Source organism: Rana temporaria, chromosome 4, assembly GCF_905171775.1.
Source record: "Rana temporaria chromosome 4, aRanTem1.1, whole genome shotgun sequence".
Classification (NCBI taxonomy): domain Eukaryota; kingdom Metazoa; phylum Chordata; class Amphibia; order Anura; family Ranidae; genus Rana; species Rana temporaria.
Genome location: NC_053492.1, coordinates 17,624,052 through 17,646,126, shown reverse-complemented (window position 1 = coordinate 17,646,126; position 22,075 = coordinate 17,624,052). Strand labels below are relative to the sequence as shown.

The window sequence follows — 22,075 nt, the reverse complement described above, 5'->3', positions numbered from 1 at the left end:
CCCCAGATCCCACCCCCTCTATGTGAATTGGTAACGGGGTACATTGTACCCCTACCATTTCACCTAAAAAAGTGACACAAATGGTAAAAAAAACACACACACAGCTTGGGACAAGTCCTTTAATAAAACAATAAATAAATCCAACGATGTAATCCTTCCACGACCTGACAATGCACACCATGGGAGGCGCCTGCCGAATGATTGCGAGACCTGCCGTGACAGCTCTTAAATAGCTGCGCCTACAGTCCCTATCTTGTTTGTAACCCGGGGACCGCCTGTACTGTAAAAATTACACTGGCAGTAAATGGTTTAACCAGTAGGGGCCTCTGAAGGGGTTAAGTCTGTCCTAGGGAGTGATTCTAACTGTAGGGGGGCAGGGCTACATGTGGCACAACACTGATCATCGCTCCCGATTACAGGGAGCTGTGATCAGTGTCTAGGAAGAATGGGGAAATACTTGTTTACATGAGCATTTCTCATTCTTCCTCTCTGTGAGACGATCGCGGGTATCCTGGCGGACATCAAGTCCGTGGGACCCGCGGTCGGACTCACAGAGCGTGCGCCCACAATGCCGCATCTTAAAGGGGATGTACAGGTACGTCCATCTGCCCAGCCGTGCCATTGTGCCAACGTATATCGTCGTGCGCTGGTCCTTCAGCGTTAAAGAGTTTAGTTTGAAAAAAAAAATGGACCCCAAACCATTACCGCACATCGTCACCCTTTACATGGGTCTTTATAGGCTTCATACAGAAGATCCAGCAGTGAATGAAAGTACGTTCAGCAATGTCGTTATAGAGACACAGTTTTACATTTTGCATTGTTGTCTAGTGATGAACAAGGGTGGGCAAGGGTCTATCTTTCCCTTACAAGTCATAAATGTCCAAAGGTCAAGTATATTCCACCATAGTAAGGTACATGAGAAGAATCTTCCTTTGCAATCGTATATTGTATGGGAACAGGTTCTGCCTGTTCTCAGGGCTTCCCTTCCTTCTTCCCTATAAGAGCCCAAGACACTATAGGGACCCAGTTATGCCATCAGAATTTGCGTAAGTGGCTAATTACGTAGGAAGCCTTTTATTTTTGCAATCATAAATTGTGTGGTAGCTGATTCAACCCTGTTCCCTCCCTTCCTTCTTCCTCATATGGTCTATATAAAAGTCTCCTCATCTCACGGACTTCTCAGAAAGATTTCTAGGAACTGAACATGTCTCCAGAGACCGGATCCCTCCTGCTACTCCTCCTGATCTGTGCAGGAGCCACCGCTTTAATTCCAACCTCTGCAAACCTCACCGAGGATAAAGAACTTTTAGGTAAGAATTTAAAATTATGTAAAATTCAGGTAAGGACTCAACCAACTTATAAATGTCTACGTCTTGGATATATATTACTATAGAAAATAAAATGCAGGCAAATCTATTATATTTTTAGAGTGTTGTGCAATGTGTATATTCATCATTTATGAATGAGAATGGGTTCAAAACCTCTTCCAATGCTTTGTTATTTTGTTCTGGGATGGAGAAGGTTAATGCCTCGTACACACGGCTGGTTTTCCCGACTGCGAGGAGAGCCTTTAGCTAGGAATCCCGGCCGTGTGTATGCTCTCTTTTTTTCCCACCGGGAAACAGGCAGACTTTTGCCCGGTGGTTTTTGGCAGTTTTCCTATGGGAACAACTGCGATGGAGCATACACACGGCCGGGATTCCCGACCAAAGCTCCATCGCAGTTTTCCTTTCGGGAAAACCGGCTGTGTGTAGGGGAAAGGCTGACTGAGCAGGTTCTCGGCTTTCCCCTCTGGATTTCGACGGGAACTTTTCCCGTCGGAAATCCCGCATGTGTGTACGGGGCATTAGAGTAGTGATGATCAAATGACTTGATATAAGGGGCTTTAAAGTGATTGTAAAAAAAAACTATTCAGTTTAAAATAGAAATTAAATGCAAAACATTTTTTATAGATATAAGAAAAAATGTAAATACCTTTTTTTTACCGCCGGACAGTTTCTTATCCTGAGTGGACCTCACATAACGTCCTGTCAGGAAGCACCAGTTGCGCAGCAGGGGATAGGCATGGGAAGTCACTGGGACACAGCCAATGACTGATCAGAGTACCGGCTTGCTGCTGGTACCAATGCGACCGCCGTGACCAATCACAGCAGGTCAACATGACAGTTTTACACAAAATATGGCTTCCTTTCATGCCATCCATTGGATACAATTGTGTTGCTAGCTGTGATTGGTCAATTTGATCACATGGTACGGATAGGGGGCAACCACAGCTCATCTGTACCATATGATTAGCTGTGATTGGTCAATTTGATCACATGGTATGGATAGGGGGTAACCACAGCTCATCTGTACCATATGATTAGCTGTGATTGGTCAATTTGATCACATGGTACGGATGGGGGTAACCACAGCTCATCTGTACCATATGATTAGCTGTGATTGGTCAATTTGATCACATGGTATGGATAGGGGGTAACCACAGCTCATCTGTACCATATGATTAGCTGTGATTGGTCAATTTGATCACATGGTACGGATGGGGGTAACCACAGCTCATCTGTACTATATGATTAGCTGTGATTGGTCAATTTGATCACATGGTACGGATAGGGGGTATCCACAGCTCATCTGTACCATATTATTTCCTGTGATTGGTCAATTGGATCACATGGTACAGATAGGGGGCAACCACAGCTCATCTGCACCATATGATTAGCTTTGACCAATCATAGCTCATCACAACAAAACAAACTGAATGATTCGGTTTCATTCAGTAAAATGTTTGCTTATACTGTAGCAATGTAAGTCACTGTTATAAGCAAACATAATGTTTAACCACTTCAGCCCCGGGCCATTTGTCTGGCCAAAGACCAGAGCATTTTTTTGCGATTCGGCACTGCGTCACTCTAACTGACAATTGCGCGGTCCTACTACATGGCTCCCAAACAAAATTGACATCCTTTTTTTCCCCACAATAGAGCTTTCTTTTGGTGGTATTTGATCACCTCTGCGGTTTTTATTTTTTGCACTATAAACGGAAATAGAGTGACAATTTGGCGTTGTTTTTCTTCAGTTTAGGCCGATATGTATTCTTCAACCTATTTTTGGTAAAAAAAAATCACAATAAGCATTTATTGATTGGTTTGTGCAAAAGTTATATCGTCTATTAACGCTATTTTATTAATATTTTTACTAGTAATGGCGGCGATCAGCAATTTTTATTGTGACTGAGACATTATGGCGGACACATCGGACACTTTTGATGCCATTTTGGGACCATTGTCATTGATACAGCGATCGGTGCTTTAAAAATGCACTGATTACTGTACAAATGACACTGGCAGTGAAGTGGTTAACCAGTAGGGGGCGCTGAAGGGGTTAAGTGTGTCCTAGGGATGTGTTCTAACTGTGGGGGGGATGGGCTACATGTGACATGACACGGATCACCGCTCCTGATTACAGGGAGCTGTGATCAGTGTCCCGTCACTAGGAAGAATGGGGAAATGCTTGTTTACCCGTTCTTCCTCTCCGTGAGACAATCGCGGGTATGCCCGCGGACATCGTGTCCGTCGGACCCGCGGTCGAACTCATGGAGCTTGCGGCGCGCACTCGCCCACAATGCCACAACTTAAAGGGGACGTACAGGTGTACAGCTATGTCCATCTGCCCAACCGTGTCATTGTGCCGACATATATAGTCGTGCACTGGTCCTTAAGTGGTTAAAAAAATAAAAAACTGATCACTTCCCCAGAGTAGTACAATGTCATCGTGTTAAAAAAAATTGGAATATATATATATATATATATATATATATATATATATATATATATATATATATATATATATATTCGTACTGTCACCATGCAGTGTCCCTGATCACCGCCACACTGTTATATGACGACGCTGTACTGCACAAGAAGTGACAGTATGCAAAAATATTTGTTTTTAATTATTTCTTTATTTTTCAAGAAATTATGACAAAAAAAATATGAATTCAAAAAACCCGCCATGCCTCTTACTAAGTACCTTGGACTGGTCCAAATCATATGGTGGAGGGGGGATTATGGTGTGGGGTTGTTTTTCAGGGGTTGGGTTGGCCCCTTAGTTCCATTGAAGGGAACTCTTAAGGCGTCAGCATACCAAGACATTTAGGACAATTTCATGCTTCCAACTTTGTGGGAATAGTTTTGGGAAGGCCCCTTCCTGTTCCAACATGACTACACACCAGTGCACAAAGCAAGGTCCATAAAGACATGGATGAGTGCGTTTTAGGTGGAGGAAATTGACTGGCCTGCACAGAGTCCTGACCTCAACCCGATAGAACACCTTTGGGATAAATTAGAGCAGAGACTGCAAGCCAGTTCTTCTCGTCCAAAATCAGTGCCTGACCTCACAAATGCTCTTCTGGAAGAATGGTCAAACATTCCCATAGACACACTTCTAAACCTTGTGGACAGCCTTCCCAGAAGAGTTGAAGCTGTTATAGCTGCAAAGGGTGGGCCAACTCAATAATGAACCCTATGGACTAAGAGTGGGATGCCATTAAATTTCATGTGCGTGTAAAGGCAGGTGTCCCAATGACAATTAAGTGTATGTACAGTATGTGTGTGTGTATATATCTAAGAAAATATCTGTGATTCATTTATGGTTCACCTCATAACCCTCTCAGGTATACAGCCTCCGGGGAAACCTGGTAAGTGTCCTGAAGATGTGGAATTCAATGTTGATGGCTCCACGTTGCAGAATGAATGTAGGCGAGATGGACACTGTGAAGGCAAGATGAAGTGCTGCTTCTCAGGGGGTAGAAGACGATGTCTGCTGCCATTGGACGGTAAATATTTTATAATCTGTCTGAGAATACGATGAGATCATAAAAACGTGACCTGTTGTGCTTTGTGTCTGAGACAGAAACAGAAAGAGAGAGATTTAGGCTAATCTTCAGATGTATTTCAACTTTTCTCAATGCTTCCCGTTGTAAAAATGCTGTTCACAGAGATAGGTAGCTGAAGCTGAAATTTACACATGTAAGTGAGTCAGAGCAGAGATTCCTCCTCCTCCAAGGTAGTGAGAAAGGAGGCAACTAATACTCTGTTGTCTCTTTCTGGGAATTATTTGCAATGTATTAAATTAAATGTAGTACACACAGATATAGAACATCAGTTTAAATATACAGCATAAACTTTAGATAAACATAAATATTGTACCTGGCCTGCACTCATCACCCTTTTATGGTCCCCGGCCAACGCTCATCACCCCCCTTTCATAGTCCCAACTGACACTTATTACCTTTCATCCTCCTTGTCTGCACTCATCACCCTTCATAGTCCCGGCCTGCACTCATTATCCTTCATAGTCCTGACCTGCACTCATCACCCTTCATAGTCCCAGCCTGAACTCATCACCCTTCATAGTCCCGGCCTGCACTCATCACCCTTCATAGTCCCGGCCTGCACTCATCACCCTTCATAGTCCTGACCTGCACTCATCACCCTTCATAGTCCCGGCCTGCACTCATCACCCTTCATATTCCCAGTCTGAACTCATCACCCTTCATAGCCCCGGCCTGCACTCATCACCCGTTATAGTCCCGGCCTACACTCATCACCTGTCATAGTCCCGGCCTGCACTCATCACCCTTCATAGTCCTGGCTTGCAGTCATTACCCTTTATAGTCCTGGTTTGCAGTCATTACCCTTCATAGTCCCGGCTTGCACTCATCACCCTTCATAGTCCCGGCCTGCACTCATCACCCTTCAAAGTTCCGGCCTGCACTCATCACCCTTCAAAGTTCTGGCCTGCACTCATCACCCTTCATAGTTCCGGCCTGCACTCATCACCCTTCAAAGTTCCGGCCTGCACTCATCACCCTTCAAAGTTCCGGCCTGCACTCATCACCCTTCATAGTTCTGGCCTGCACTCATCACCCTTCATAGTTCCGGCCTGCACTCATCACTCTTCATAGTCCCAGCCTGCACTCATCACCCTTCATAGTCCCAACCTGAACTCATCACCCTTCATAGTCCCGGCATGCACTTATCACGCTTCATAGTCCCGGCCTGAACTCATCACCCTTCATAGTCCCGGCATGCACTTATCACGCTTCATAGTCCCGGCCTGTACTCATCACTCTTCATAGTCCCGGCCTGCACACATCACTCTTCATAGTCCCGGCCTGCACTTATCACCCTCTGCTCTCAGTCTCTAGTTCAGTCTCAGTTTCTCAGTCTCTACTTCCTTCCATCATCATCACAGCTATTTTATCTCTCTGCAGTCAAGAATAATGCCTGCCCAAACTCTGATGACTCAGTGTGTATAGCTACGATATATGCACCCTTGTGCCAGAGGGATGACCAGTGCCAAGGCACCGACCGATGCTGTTTTTTTTTCAAGTGCAGGGCCCAGTGCACACCAACAGTGACAGGTAATGGAATACTCCTTGTGATTTGGAAATTGCTGTATAACCAAAACTATTATTACTGAACTGAAGGTATTGAAGCAGAATCATAACTAGAACCTTCAGAGCCTTGGTCCAAGAAACCATAAAGTGCCACCCTCACACCCATATGGGGCCCCCACAGTGGTGGAACGCCAGGGCCCGGTCCCAAGTGCGACCTCTGCGACCCTGGTAGTTCCACCACTAGTGTCAATAGTTTTTTTTGTTTTTGTTATTGTATTTATTTATTCTACCATTTCCTTTTATTTATTTACAATTTTATTTTTGTATTATATTTTATAATTTTTTTTAGGAGCCCCATTTGGAGTATTAGGTGGGATATCAGGGGTCTAAACAGAGAACAGTCACTGCTCTCAATCTCCATCTCTGCAGCCTCAGCTGCACAGAATGCATACACAGGAATTTCTCTGTAAAGAACTGCCCATTCATCCACAAACTGAAGCATAGTAAACACAGCTTACTATGCCTCAGCTATGACTAAACAGAGTCAACAATCGGTGCGAATCACTGACTCTATTCATTAAGACAATGAAGGGTGCAGTAAATGACACATTTGCCGGCCTCTACCCTGCTCTCCATCCTGACAGATCCCCCTCAGGAGCCAGCAGGACAGGAGAGGGGGGAACCTGGCAGTGCTGCGACAGTTGAGGGGGAGGGTGTGTGGGGGGGAGGTACACAGGAGCCCGATCACAGCTATAAGTGGATAAGAGGGGAAGCGGGGGCGGCATGTAGAGGAACCAATCCCTTCCATCTTTACAATTCAACCTCTAAAAATATAACATTCTATTTTCTACTCTGCTGTGATGCGCTTCATATTATTAATATTTGGTATCATCCATCAGGCTAGGAGATCACCTGAGTACAGGGGAGCCCCATTTCTTGAAATCTACCCCTACGAAGTTGTAATGATCAGTTTTATTTCATTCGGTGAGGTACACCTCAAAATAAAATTCTCAGCACCAGAGTATAATATTTGATCTGGTATGTGAACTTTTGAATTTTTCCACAAAGATCTCAGTGTCTATTAATTATAGCCATGTGCATTTGATATGGTTTTATTCCCATTATAGACCCCAAAATAATAGAGAAAATCATATTTTTGTAGCACCTCCCTAGCTAGTGTAGGTTACTGGGCAAATTTTGTTTGGCTCCTCTGTAACCAGTGGAGCAGGGGTTGACTGCTTTAGCCTGCTCAGTGTCTCACAGTCTGCTGGTCTGATTGCTTCCCCCTGTATTCTAGAAGATTCTAGAATTATAGTGGAAGGAAGAACAGAGGAGGCGCCCTGAATATTTATGGGGATCCAATCAATCCCTGGGGAGGTGTACCCAGTAGGTGGCTGGAGAGCCTATTAATAGTCGGAGGCCTGAGTGAGGGAGTAGATGTTGCTGGGTCTAATCCTGCCAGAGGAGACCCCTATGCAGGGGCTTTGCCTCAAGGGCAGGTTGCCAGAGGTGCCATTCAGTAGTCATCAAGATCCCAACTGGAGCAACAGCTGAGAAGATTGGAGTTTCTGAGTCAGGAGAGCTCACTGAAGAGTACAGTACCAGGTGGAATTTGGGGGAAGAGCATCCAGCTGTCATGTAGTATTGTGAGTCTGTGTCTCCCTCACCGAAGATCCCAGTGGATATCGGAAGGAGGCAACCGATTATCCTGTGGCACTGTGAGTAGATAACCAAAGTGGGTGTTAGTGGCTGTGTGCCGCTATCAGTTCTTTGGAAGAAGTCTTAGGCCGCGTACACACGGTCGGTCAAAACCGATGAAAACGGACTGAAGGACCTTTTCATCGGACCAAACCGACCGTGTGTGGGCCCCATCGGTCAGTTATCCTTCGGTCAAAAAATGTAGAACTTGCTTTAAAATTGAACCGATGGACGCCTAACCGATAGGTCAAACCCGACGGTTAGTATGCAAAAACATCGGTTAAAAATCCATGCATGCTCAGCATCAAGTCGACGCATGCTTGGAAGCATTGAACTTCGTTTTTTTCAGCACGTCGTTGTGTTTTACGTCACCACGTTCTGACCCAATCGGTTATTTAACCTATGGTGTGTAGGCACATCAGACCATCAGTCAGCTTCCTTTGGACCGTTCTCATCGGATGGACCGACCGCGTGTACAAGGCCATAGACACCTGTCAGCAGTGCAGAGATTGTGGGACTTTATGTGCAAAGAGGGGAGTCCTCAGAGAATTGAGTTCAGCCGTCCCTTCACTCTATCAAGTAAAACATCAAAAATATATCCCTATATAATTTCCCTGAGACAGTGGAGATGGAGAAAATGCTGTGTGCCTGGCTGTCTGGCTTCTTTTTATTGTAAGCACATCACACCTTAGACAAGCCGATCTCAACCAGAGTTCCATGGAACCCTGGGGTTCCTCCAGAGGTTGCTATGCATTCCTTGAGCTGTGACTAATTGACCTCTCATCTAATGGTGCTTGCATACTTCTGGGGCCAACACCACTTGGCAGAACCAGCAACATGGCACCAATCATCTTTTTGATCAGCCATTCTTAAATAGAGTTCCAAGGAAACCTAATGTTTCTCCAGGGGTTGCTAGAGGTCCCTTAAACTGTGGATGATGACTGTGAAGGATGTCAGTGTAAATCTCCCTGCTTGGTTCATGTGTCACAAGCTATTGACATGTTAATGACCCTTCCTCAGCCAGCTCGCTAGTTCAAATGGTAATTGATTTATTGTGTGTGGGAAGGAGACCGGCCTTACTGTTTACAATGATTAGATAAGGGGCTCATGTTAATTATTCTGATTGCTTCATTGTGGTCAGGCTGTTACACCTAGTATTTAACTCCGCTGATGTCTTTATCTAAAGAAACAGGTCTGCATGGTCGGCTCCGACTTGTCTCCTATAATCTGTATGGGAAACCCCACTGTGTGAGGGGGGGGCGTTCCTAACAGGCTGTAACCACATATAAGCTGAGTTTTTGTGTCAATAAAGTGTCTTGTTCCAGCAGTAAGCTTGTCTCATGTGTGGCTTTCTGGGCGATTCCAGGGATATCCCTCCTCGTGGAATATTGGGGTGATTGTCGTTATGGGAAGAAGGGAACGTTGACGGGGATATCATACCGATACCGTCACAATTGGTTGGTAGCAGCGGGATTTTTCCCTTCTATTCCCCTTCACACCCGGATTCCAAGCAGACACTGGAAGAACTACTGGAAGTTCGTGGAAGGATCGCTAGCAACAAAACCAAGCGGGTCATCATAGCAGAATTAATGGAGCTAGACCAGGAGGACGGGATTGCAGCAACGCCAGCAGTACAAGAGATGGAGACACCAGTGATTCAGGAGGAGTCACCAACCAACAAGCTAATGAGAGAGAAGCTAGCGTGGTTCGGCCCGAGCCCAACGCCGGATGTGGTGCTGAAAGTGATGGACCTGTTAGTAAACGCAGAACTACAGAAGGATAAACAAATAAGAGACGCAGAGCTACAGAAGGCTAAAGAAATAAGGGACGCAGAACTACAGAAGGATAAACAAATAAGAGACGCAGAGCTACAGTTAAAACTGGCAGCAGTCCAACAAGCAGCCGCACCTTCTACGAACAGTGAGTACAGCACAGCAGACGCAAGGAAGATTCCGTTTAGCGCTTTTAAAGCTTTTGATGAAAAGGACTGTGAAATTGATAACTACCTGGCAGACTTTGAGCGACAATGTAACCTGCACCGAATTGCTAGAAGCGAGTGGGTTGCAATATTGTCAGGCAAACTGTCAGGCAAAGCTTCTGATGCTTTCCGGACCGTGCCAGATCAGGATATCCATAGCTACGCCCGGGTTAAAGAAGCGCTCCTGGCTCGTTATGCAGTAACCCCAGAGTCCCACCGACAGAAGTTCAGGGACTCACGCAAAACCACGAAAGACTCTTACGCAGAATGGGCATGCCAGCTGTCCCTGTCGGCCTCTAACTGGGTTAACAGCAGCCAGGCCACCACCGCAGAGGACATTTTGCAACTAATGCTCCTGGAGCAATTTTACAATCACATCCAGACGGATGTCAAAGATTGGGTGAGAGATCGCAGGCCCATGACTCTACCAGAGGCCGCGAAGTTGGCGGATGAATATGCGGATACTCGCAAGACAAACCAGGTCACACCACGGGTACAACCTCCACAACCAACGGCGCCCTCACACCCACCAGCCGCTAGATACCAACCGCCTAACAGACCGATGACATCTAGCCCTCGCTACCCACGCCAGGAGGACAACGAACAACGCTGCTTCCGGTGCAAACAGTTGGGTCACTTCAAGCAGAATTGCCCCATGAACGACAACACCAGGTCAAATTGGTCTCAACCTGGGTACCGCCCACCAGCAGCAGCCCATTGTGTAGACTCGGCTTGGGATCTCCAGGAGCTGGGTCCGGAAGAACCATTGGGCACCCCTTACGAAGCCCTCATGGTACAATCTGTTATTACGGACAACAGGGAACACCATTGTCAGCTGGTCATGGGCGACCGCCATGAGCCGGAGGGGCCTTGGAGGGAGCTGGGCAGAAAGAGGCACCGCCGGCTACCCTCCAAGAAGAAGAGGTCCTGGAAGTCATATAACCAGCGGACCTGGGAGGAGAAGAAGCGACTGGAGGAGATGGAATCGCAGCGGGCGCCCCAGATGCGGGCCGAGATGTCAATAAAGTGTCTTGTTCCAGCAGTAAGCTTGTCTCATGTGTGGCTTTCTGGGCGATTCCAGGGATATCCCTCCTCGTGGAATATTGGGGTGATTGTCGTTATGGGAAGAAGGGAACGTTGACGGGGATATCATACCGATACCGTCACAATGACAATTAGAGTTCCAAAGAAACCTAGGGTTCTTTCAAAGGTTGATAGGGGTTCCTTGAACTGTGGCTATTTGACCTTCCATTTGTGGGTACCTGCATACGTTCAGACCAACATCACTCGGTAGAACTAGTGGCATGGCACCAATAAACTTTTTGACCAGCCATTCTCAAAATAGAGTTCCAATGAAACCTAATGTTTCTCCAGGGGTTGCTAGAGGTCCCTTGAACTGTGGATGATGGCAATTAGAGTTCCAAAGAAACCTAGGGTTCCTTCAAAGGTTGATAGGGGTTCCTTGAACTGTGGCTGATGGCACCAATTATCTTTTTGAAAAACTATTCTTAATCAGGGTTCCACCAGAGGTTGACCAGGGGTTCCTTGAGCTGTGATAAATTGACTTCCAATCTGATAGTGTCTGCATAGTTCCAGGGCAAATTCCACTTGGCAGAACTAGTGGCATGGCACCAATATTTTTAGTTGACGATGAGGGTGGCATTCTTCTCACTGACTACTAATATAAGTGACATTTCTCTCATTGAACCCTGATGAAAACATTTTAACAGGGGTTCCACAAGACCTGGCAATTATTTCAAGGGTTCCTCTAGGGTTAGAAGGTTGAGAAACGCTGGCTTAGATGATGCAAATTCAGACACTATAGAGTACGTTCCATAGCAAACCATAGTGAATTCAGTGTATACACCGATCGGCCATAACTTTATGACTGCCCACCATAACCCATCAAGGAATGGACTCCACTAGACCTCTGAAGGTGTGCTGTGGTACCTGGCACCAAGCCATCAGTAGCAGATCCCTTAAAACCTGTAAGGCCTCGTACACACGACCGAGAATCTCGTCAGGATAAAAACGTTGTTATTCCTGATGAGATTCTTGGCAAGAAACTCTTGCCGCCCGAGTGTACCGACTTTCATTTCAAAAGGTTCTCTTGAAAGGAAAGAACACGGTGACGTCATCGTGTACGACGAGCATGCGCTCGTCACATTCCATGCCGTCGCTGCCATCTTGCTTCACCCTACCTATGCCGTGGAAGCTACCACACATGCGTCAAAGTCATTTTGAGCATGCGCAGGTTTCCAAGGCGACAGGTAAGTATACACACTCTTGGGTTTCTCGTTTGGAAACAGGCAAACGAGAATCTCGACGAGAAAAAAGAGAGCAGGTTCTCTTTTTTTCTCGTCGAGATTCTTGCCTGATTTCCAAACGAAAAAACCTGAATGCCTCGTACACACGAACGGGAATCTCGGCAAGAAGCAGTTTTCTTGCTGTTTTTTGCCGAGAAACCCGGTCGTGTGTACGATAAGGTGACCAGATGTTTTAAATGAAATCCGGGGACATATTTTTTTTACAAGTAATGGTGGCAATCAGCCACTCAATGCCTGTCGCCACCACTGCCCGCATCACGGTCTATCAAGTCTTGCAGCGTACACACGATAATTTTTCGGCATGAAAAGAAAACGATGTTTTTCGGCATGTAGAAAAAACGTTTTTCCAACTTCATCATTAAAACGACGTTGCCCACACACCATCGTTTTTTAAAAATGCTCTAACAAAGCGCGGTGACGTATAACACGTACGACGGCACTATAAAGGGGAAGTTCCATGCGGATGACGCCACCCTTTGGGCTGTTTTAGCTGATTCCGTGTTAGTAAAAGACGATTCGCGCTTTTCTGTCTGTTACAGCGTGATGAATGTGCTTACTCCATTATGAACGGTAGTTTTACCAGAACGAGCGCTCTCATCTCATAAATTGCTTCTGAGCATGCACAGGTTTTTAACGTCGTTTTAGCCCACACAATGATTTTTTACAACCCGAAAAACGACACCGATTAAAACGTCGTTAAAAAATGCAGCATGCTCGGAAAAAAAAATTTGGTCGCTTTTCAGAAGCCGAAAAATGATGTGAAGCCCACACACGATCATTTTAAATGACATTTTTTTAAAACGCCGTTTTTTTCATGCCAAAAAATGATCGTGTGTACGCGGCATTACTCTCCGGGGCCCGGCTACTACTGGGTGGGGAGTGGAGGAAGATCACTCCGCCAGGGAAGGCAAGGAGAAGCAGGCAGGCGGCTGGCCGGGACTTGAGCCAAGGCAGGAGAACATGCGAGCGGAGCTGAATGAGCACCCAAAACTGAAGAAATATTCCCTCCGCTCCAACCAGCATATGATCATCAGAAAGGGCCACAAATAATGGAAAAAAATAAACCCCCTAAGCTAGTAGGAGCGGCGAAACGGGGCATCTTATTCAGAATTTTCTTTTCAATTCTGCACTGTCTTGAAATTGGCCCAGCCCCTATTCAAATCCAATCCGGGGACAAAACCAGGGACAGACTTGGTCTGGGGGCATTGTCCTCAATCCAGGGACTGTCCCCGGAAACCAGGGATGTCTGGTCACCCTAGTGTACGAGGCCTAAGGTCTGAGGTAGGGCATCCATGGATCAGATTTGTTTTTCCAGCACATCCCACAGATGCTTGATTAGATTGAGATCTGGAGAATTTGGAGGCCAAGTCTGTTGTGATCTCATAAATGTCCAATAAATGTAGTGATATAGATGTATAGTATGATGACTATAAATTACGTTGTTTCGCAGCAACACAGGTTCTCCAGAGAACTCAATTTTAATTAACTTCCAATACAAACAAAGTCAAAATTCAACAGATGATACAAAAGTCCAGCAAAGTAATGTAGTGTCAATGTCTCATCTTAGAAAATACATGTTCTGATCACTTCCAGACCAACATATGTTCATGCAGAGAATACATAGGGGTATCTTCTCTGAGTGACAACCAGAACTCCCAACATTATATTGCCTGTTCACTGAATAGCTGAGCAATTTGATTGGCCATCTTTGATCTGAAAGACAGGAACTACATCCTGTCTTTTAGAGTGGCAGGTAAATTACTCCAGCCGGAGTCACTAATTAGTATGCATTCTTGCATACTAATAAGCCCCCTCTAATAAGTAATTAGATTGCATGTGATCTGAGTAATTGTTTGATTGGTTTGATGTGTAAAAACGGACACATGCTGTCTTTTTTGCATATTGACAATAGACAAACCTCTTTTGATGTGTAACATGTAATTACAGGTTTGATGTGAAAAATAGACTTCGTCCTGTCTCTTTGAATTACAGGTTTGAAATCTGGCTTGATCAATTTTGGACTTATAACACAATAATACGACATATATATATATACGACATATATATATATATATTACAACAAAGTCAACACCTCAAACTTGTGTCTCTTAAACCATTATTGAATTCATCAGACCAGGTCACGATCTTCCATTGATCCGTGGTCCAGTTCTGATTCCCACGTACCCATTGTAGGCATTTTTGGCTGTGGACACTGATCAGCATGGGCATTCTGATCAGTCTGGGGCTACGCATACCCATACACAACAAACTGCGATACTCTGTGTGTTTGGACACCTTTTTATCAAAACCACCATTAACTTTCTCAGCAATTTGAGCTACAGTAGCTCCTCTATTGGTTTGAACTACATGGGCCAGCTTTGGCTGCCCATGACCTTATTGCCAGTTGTTTTTTTAACGGACCACTTTTGGTAGGTCCTGACCACTGCTGACCAGGAACATCCCACAAATAATTGTGAATGATGGTGGAAACCTCCAAGGGTAATCAAAGTATTAATACACTCCAATGTTACTCAAACCGATATACTTTGCAAAGAATTGGCAAAAATTGGTCGATTGTCTTAAGGAATACGGCACCTCATCCCCATAATTTTGTTAGTAATCAAAGGGAGTAGGGAATGCAGGATTATTGCGGTGCCTCAGAAAATCAATACCAATATTTATAAGAAATGTTTAAAAGGTTTTATTAAGTGCAAAGGAAAATTAAAATACATATACAAAACACGTCTTAATCCCCTGATGAAGCCAATGTTTGGCGAAACTAGTATTTTAATTTTCCTTTGCAATTAATAAAACTTTGTAAAAAAATTCTTATAAATATTGGTATTGATTTTCTGAGGCACTGCAATAATCCTGCATTCCCTACTCCCTTTGATTACTAATATATACTGTGTAATCTTGATACACATAATACTATATGAAAAATGGTGGAAACCTCCAATCCATTAAAAAAGTGCTGTGCTAATATCCAACGTATCCAACTCAAAAGGACTTTATACTGTAAGTTGGATATTAGCACAACACATTTTGGAATGAATTGGAAGTTTCCTACACTATTCATATAGTATTATGCATATCGAGATAGTACAGTGTATATGTTTGAATAACACTGTGATCTAATGGGGGGGGGGGTCTCTAAGGAGGGAAACTGATATAAAAGAACTCGGATCTAATGGGGAGGGTCTCTAAGAGGGGAGCACTGATAAAAGAGGGTTGTGATCTAATGGGAGCCACTACCCCTGTATTATGAAGGGGTGGGGGGCTGGGGGTGGTCTTTATGGTTCCTTGTATCAGTCCCCTGAAGGTTCTAGTTATGCCTCTGATCTGTATAATGTTTCCATCCCGTGGGGAGAAAAATACAGAGCATGCCACCGCTGACCTCTTGCTGAAAATGATAGCTGCCTGCCTGCACTGACTTAGGAAGCATCAAAGCCTTTAGTACAGACTGAAGGCAGACAGGCAGTATTTTTTTTTTTTACATAAGCTTTGGTAGCCTTCATATTCTTGCAGTTTGTTGTAGATCTGGAAATCCCGGGGTAAGGTATTGTTTAATCTGGCTGTGTTTTGTATTGCAGTAAAACCTGGATCATGCCTACCTACTTGTGCAAAATGTTCTTTTACCCGACCGAAACCGAAGTGTAAAAGTGACAGTGACTGTAAAGGAAAGAAGAAGTGCTGCACCACATGGTGCGGTATGGAGTGTACCGATCCCTGGTCACCTAAGGTACAACTGCCAATCAATTTACAATCAACACCATAGGTCTATCTATCTATCTATCTATCTATCTATCTATCTATCTATCTATCTATCTATCTATCTATCTATCTATCTATCTATCTATCTATCTATCCTCCAGCTCCACCTAGTGACCACAATGGGGCATTTTCCTAAAATACCTTAATATGCAAAATACTGCATTGTGGCCACTAGATGGAGCTGACAATCATAGGAAAAAAAATAGTGGATAAAATAGGTGGACAAGTCATGACAGCTGGGCGAGAGCTCGTGATTTCCATTCCAGCATATTTTTTTTTTTACCACTTGCTGACCGCCGCACACCGATATACGTTGGCAGAATGGCAGCGGTAGGCAAATGGGCGTACCTGTACGTCCCATTTAAGAATCCGTGCGGTGGGCGCACCTGAGCTGTTGATCTCTGCAGCTCCTCTAGAGTTACCATGGGCCTCTTGGCTGCTTCTCTGATGAATGCTCTCCTTGCCCGGCCGGTCAGTTTAGGTGGACGGTAGGTTTGCATTTGTGCCATACTCTTTCCATTTTCTGATGATGGATTAAACAGAGCTCCATGAGATGTTCAAAGCTTGGGAGATTTTTTGGTTATAACCTAACCCTGCTTTATACTTATCCACAACTTTATCCCTGACCTGTCTGGTGTGTTCCTTGGCCTTCATGATGCTGTTTGTTCATTAAGATTCTCTAACAAACCTTTGAGGGGTTCACAGAACACCTGTATTTATAGTGAGATTAAATTACACACAGGTGGACTCTATCTACTAATTAGGTGACTTCTGAAGGCAATTGGTTTCACTAGATTTTAGTTAGGGGTATCGGAGCAAAGGGGGCTGGATACAAATGTACATCACACTTTTCAGGTATTTATTCAAAAACAAAATTTTACTGTGCAAGCTCTGGCCAGTGATCCATCCTTAAGACCCAGTAAGCCAGAGGATATTCGGTGGGAAAGGTGTCCAAGTCTGATCTTGCCCCTAGGTATTTCCGCACCATGTAAAACAGACGCTGGCGATGGTTGCTGAAACCGGTCATACCTTGGGGCTGCTGACTAAAAAATTGTCTGAACGCATCTGTCAGATGGTCACCTTCTCCACCGCTGCTTCTGTGACTGACCGAAGCCTCAGCAACACATTGTCCAGGACCAGGATTTTGTAACCTCCCAGTATCTGGGAACGCGTTGCATAGACCTTTCTGCAAGGCCTCCCGAAGATGTTTCATCTTCTGCTCCCTCTGCGCAGGCAAGATAAGGTCCGCAACCTTACTCTTGTAACATGGATCAAAGAGGGTTGCCAGCCAGTAATGATCCCTCTCCTTGATAGCACGAATACGAGGATCCTTCCGCAGGCTTTGCAGGATCAGGGAGGTCATACAGCGTAGGTTTGCTGAGGCATTCAGTACGGAGTCCTCTGGGTCACTGAAGACGACAGGATCCGCAGCCACGTACAAGTTCATGGGTTTCTTGGGACTGTAATTGATCCCTTGAAGACTGCTGCTGATGCTGAGTGCTAGGCTCCACCTTCATGCTGACACAATCCTCCTCCTCCTCTTCCTGTGTGATAGGCGGGCAAGCAGGAACACTGTCTGGATAAAGGGGGCCTTGAGAGGTAAGGAAGTCCTCCTCTTCCTCCCTCTGTTCTGCCTCAAGGGCTCTGTCCATTATTCCATGCAGCGTGTGCTCCAACAGGTGAATAAGAGGGACAGTCTCACTGATGCATGTACTGTCACTGCTCACCATTCTCGTGGCCTCCTCAAATAGTGACAGGACAGTGCATGCATCCCTGATCATGGCCCACTGGCGTGGTGAAAAAAAACAAGCTCCCCTGACCCTGTCCTGCTGCCATATTGGCACAGATACTCATTTATGGCCCTCTGCTGCGTGTGCAGCCGCTGCAGCATGGCCAACGTAGAGTTCCACCTGGTGGGCATGTCACAGATTAGGCGGTTCTTGGGCAGGTTGTATTCTTTTTGGAGGTCTGCCAGCCGAGCACTGGCATTATATGACTGTCGGAAATGCACACAGAATTTCCTGGCCTGCTTCAGGACATCCTGTAAGCCCGGGTACCTGCCCAAGAACCGCTGTACCACCAAGTTAAGGACATGAGCAAAACGGGGCACATGGGTCAGTTGTCCCTGTCGCAGGGCGGAGAGGAGGTTGGTGCTATTGTCACAAACCACCATTCCTGGCTTAAGCTGGCGTGGCGTCAACCACCTCTGAGCCTGCCCCTGCAGAGCTAACAGAACCTATGGCCCAGTGTGGCTCCTGTCCCCCAAGCACACCAACTCAAGCACCGCATGGCATCTCTTTGCCTGTGTACCTGCGCAGCCCCTTGAATGCCTACGGAGCACCGCTGGTTCCGAGGACACATCAGCACAGGAAGAGGCCACAGAGGAAGAAGAGGAGGGGGTGGAGGAGAGAGGTGTGTCACAACCAGAAGTAGCATTTTGGAGGCGTGGTGGCGGAACAACCTCCAACACTACTGTACCTTGTCCTGCATCCTTCCCAGTTGCCAGCAGAGTCACGCAATGCGCTGTGAAAGATAGGTAATGTCCCTGTCCATGCCTGCTGGACCATGAGTCAGCAGTAATATGCACCTTACCACTGACCGCACTGTCCAGCGAGGCATGGACATTGCCTTCCACATGGCGGTAGAGAGCCGGAATCACCTTCCGTGAGAAAAAGTGGCGTTTGGGCACTTGCCACTGAGGTACCGCACATTCCACAAACTCACGGAAGGGGGTAGAATCTACCAACTGAAAAGGCAGCAGTTGAAGTGCTAGCAATTTAGCTAAGCTAGCATTCAACCGCTGGGCATGTGGAAGGCTGGGAGAGAACTTCTTTCGGCGCTGGGGCAGGTAAATTTGCCTGGTACAATCTGCCATCGGTGTACCGATAGTAGATTGCCTGCAAGTACTTGGCTGTGACACACCTAATTCTACACCTTCAGTCCTATCAGTGCAGGCTTCAGAGAGGACTGAGGGTATAGTGGGGTTGGAGATCCCAGCTGATGAGGAGCAAGGAGAGGTCCGCTTTGTTCTTTGGTGTGGGTCTTTGAGGTACGCTTGCCAACGAACTGCATGGTAGGTTGACATATGTCTGGTCAAGCATGTGGTGCCCAAGCGGGTGATGTTCTGGCCACGCGAGATACGCTTGAGACATATGTTGCAAATAGCAGCGGTGCGATCTGAACCACTCGTCTCAAAAAAGGCCCACACCAAAGAACTTTTGTAATAACGCTGAGACAGCAGCGCCCTGCACATGCGTAGATCTGTGTTGTGATGCAGTTGGTGTGCTGCCCTTAAGCTGGCCCCTGGAGGGCATCCTGCCTTGTTGGAGATGTGCCTCCTCCTCCTTTCAGGCACCCACGTAGAGTCAGTGACCTCATCATCCCCTCCCTCCTCATCACTGTAGAAAACCTGGCAGTATGCTGCAGCTGGGGGAACATGACTGCCAGATTGCTGTCCTTCTTGGGCACCCCCTCTCTCTGGGCATACGTTACTGCCTTGCTGTAGCTGTGTACCATCATCGGAGCCTTAAAAACGCTGCGCATCCTCCTGCAGCATGTACCCAAAACTGTGGTCAAACAGTTCGTGGACTCCTCAGGAGGACATGGTGGGGCTAGGGAAGGAGTGACTAATACCATTGAGCAGAGGGAAAAGGCCGCGTTGGCAGCTGCCTTGCCAGACAAAGTACCCTGAGCCTGGGTGAGAGAGGATGAGGACGGCTTGGTCATCCACTCTACCAAGTCTTCGGCATGTTGCGGCTCAACACGGCCAGCTGCCGAAAAAAAGGACGAGCGTGTCCCACGGCCACGTGCTGATGAGAATGCACCGTGTCCATGACCAGCACTGTTGCCTCTAGACGCAGAGCCTGCTTGCCCTCTTTTATCAGCTCGTGACTCTCTGCCTCTCCTTGTTGTCCTTCCAGACATACTAATGGCCTGCAGAGGACACAGACAGTACACCACTTGAAAGTACTTGCAGCAATATACCCTGCCTGTAGTAACAATATGAGCAGATCCCTGCTTCTAGGAGTAAATATGAGAAACACCAGCTTTACGTTAGGTGCACAATGTGCAGAGGACACATACAGTACACACACCACGTAGCTTTAGGTGCACACTGCAGAGGACACAGACAGTACACACACCACCTAGCTTTAGGTGCACACTGCAAAGGACACAGACCGCACACCACGTGAGAATACTGCAGCTAGCACAATCACCTGCCTGCCTGTCAGTAAATTAGGAAGAGCGGATCTAGCTAAACTATACAGTGTATAAATATATATACAACACCTGGGATGCATATATATCCTCTACACACTGTAACTCTATAACTGACTAGCCTGCAATTAATGACACTCTCTCTCTGTCTTCTCTTAACCACACGCAACACACTACACAAGGCCGACCTGCAGGCAGCCTTTTATAGTGTGGGGCGTGTACTTAACCCCCTGAACCATAATTGGCCAAAGCCACCCTAGCTTTGGCCAATTATGGCTCTCCGTTTTTTGCAAGCTGTGATTGGCCAAGCATGCGGGTCATAGTGCATGCTTGGCCAATCATCAGCCAGCAATGCACTGTGATGCCGCAGTCAATTATGGGCCGTGACACGCACTCGAATTTGGCGCGAACGGCCCATAACGTTCGTATTTCGACGAACTGTCGAACATACGATGTTCGACTCGAGCGTGAGTTCGACTCGAACACGAAGCTCATCCCTACTAGAGAGATTGGAGATTTCTATTCTGGGTAATTGCTGGAATCTTTCTATATGTTTTGGGGGCTTATAAAGTTTTGAGAACATTTCTAGTTGTCCTAGTTCACCCCTTTGTTGTTTCTGTTATGCCATGCTGTGTAACTGAAGGTGGCCATTACTTCTCTAAACTGGTCCCTCAGACAACTCCACTTGCAAATAACTTTTGAAAAACTTTTTAGCGTGGAGTTACTGATTTCTTATGCCGCGTACACACGGTCGTTTTTTGTGATGAAATAAAACGACGTTTTAAAAAACGTCATTTAAAATGATCGTGTGTGGACTTTACTTCATTTTTTGTCTTCTGAAAAACGACAAAAAAAAATTCGAACATGCTTCAATTTTTTATGTCGTTTTTGAAAATGTCGTTTTTTGTGTTGTAAAAAATGATCGTATGGGGGGGTAAAACGAAGTTTTAAACAATGTTTTAAATCCGCGCATGCTCAGAAGCAAGTTATGAGACGGGAGCTTGAATGCAACAGAGTGCCGTCGTACGTGTTGTACGTAACCGCGCTTTGCTAGAGCATTTTGAAAAAAACGATGGTGTGTGGGCAACGTCGTTTTTTAAAATGAAGATGGAAAAACTTTGTTTTTTTTCATGATAAAAAACAACGTTTTTTTACAAGACAAAAAACGACCGTGTGTACGTGGCATTATGTTTTTGTTTTGTCTAATGGCATCAGTCTAAAACTCTAAACAGTATTGCCTTCAACTCTAGATTGAGAGAATCTGGTTGGATCCATCAGGTTAGCATGGTTTTCTCCATCCCCAATAAACCAATGATCTCCTATCTAGCCCTGTCTCTACACGCTCTGGAACGTGATGGTGGCCTTATGAACCCAGTTCTATAATTCATGTAGGAAATGGTGCCCTACTAGCGGGCTTCCATAATTTGGCATTTCCATCACTGGTTTAAGGTTAGGCCTTTCTATAACATTTAGGACAAGAGGAGAACCTTGTGGGTGAAGAAATTTAGGGAGCACATTAAAGGCCTGGTGGCCTTGATGTATAATATGTAGAGGATCTACCTCCAAGCTTTAGTTGCTGTATTGGTGCACATCCAACCTTGTTGACTGCAGAGCTAGGCATGTGTTGGTTCCAACTTTATTAAAGATTTTGCCAATGAAGTTGGCCAATAGCAGAGGGTC

At 45.8% G+C, this 22,075-nt stretch overlaps 1 protein-coding gene across 2 annotated transcripts in view; it reads left to right on the top strand.

Annotated features, from left to right (window-relative positions):
- The first annotated feature begins 1,172 nt into the window (after positions 1-1,172).
- LOC120935997 (WAP four-disulfide core domain protein 5-like) overlaps positions 1,173-22,075 on the top strand; it is a 74,928-nt gene continuing 54,025 nt past the window's right edge. Inside the window, exons 1-4 of one of the 2 annotated variants that reach the window (XM_040348060.1) lie at positions 1,173-1,310; positions 4,673-4,834; positions 6,275-6,424; positions 15,997-16,145. In XM_040348060.1, coding sequence (XP_040203994.1) covers positions 1,205-1,310; positions 4,673-4,834; positions 6,275-6,424; positions 15,997-16,145 — 567 coding nt within the window. In that variant the 5' untranslated portion in view covers positions 1,173-1,204. The remainder of the gene's footprint in view (positions 1,311-4,672; positions 4,835-6,274; positions 6,425-15,996; positions 16,146-22,075) is intronic. The other variant, XM_040348062.1, reaches the window with a different exon arrangement.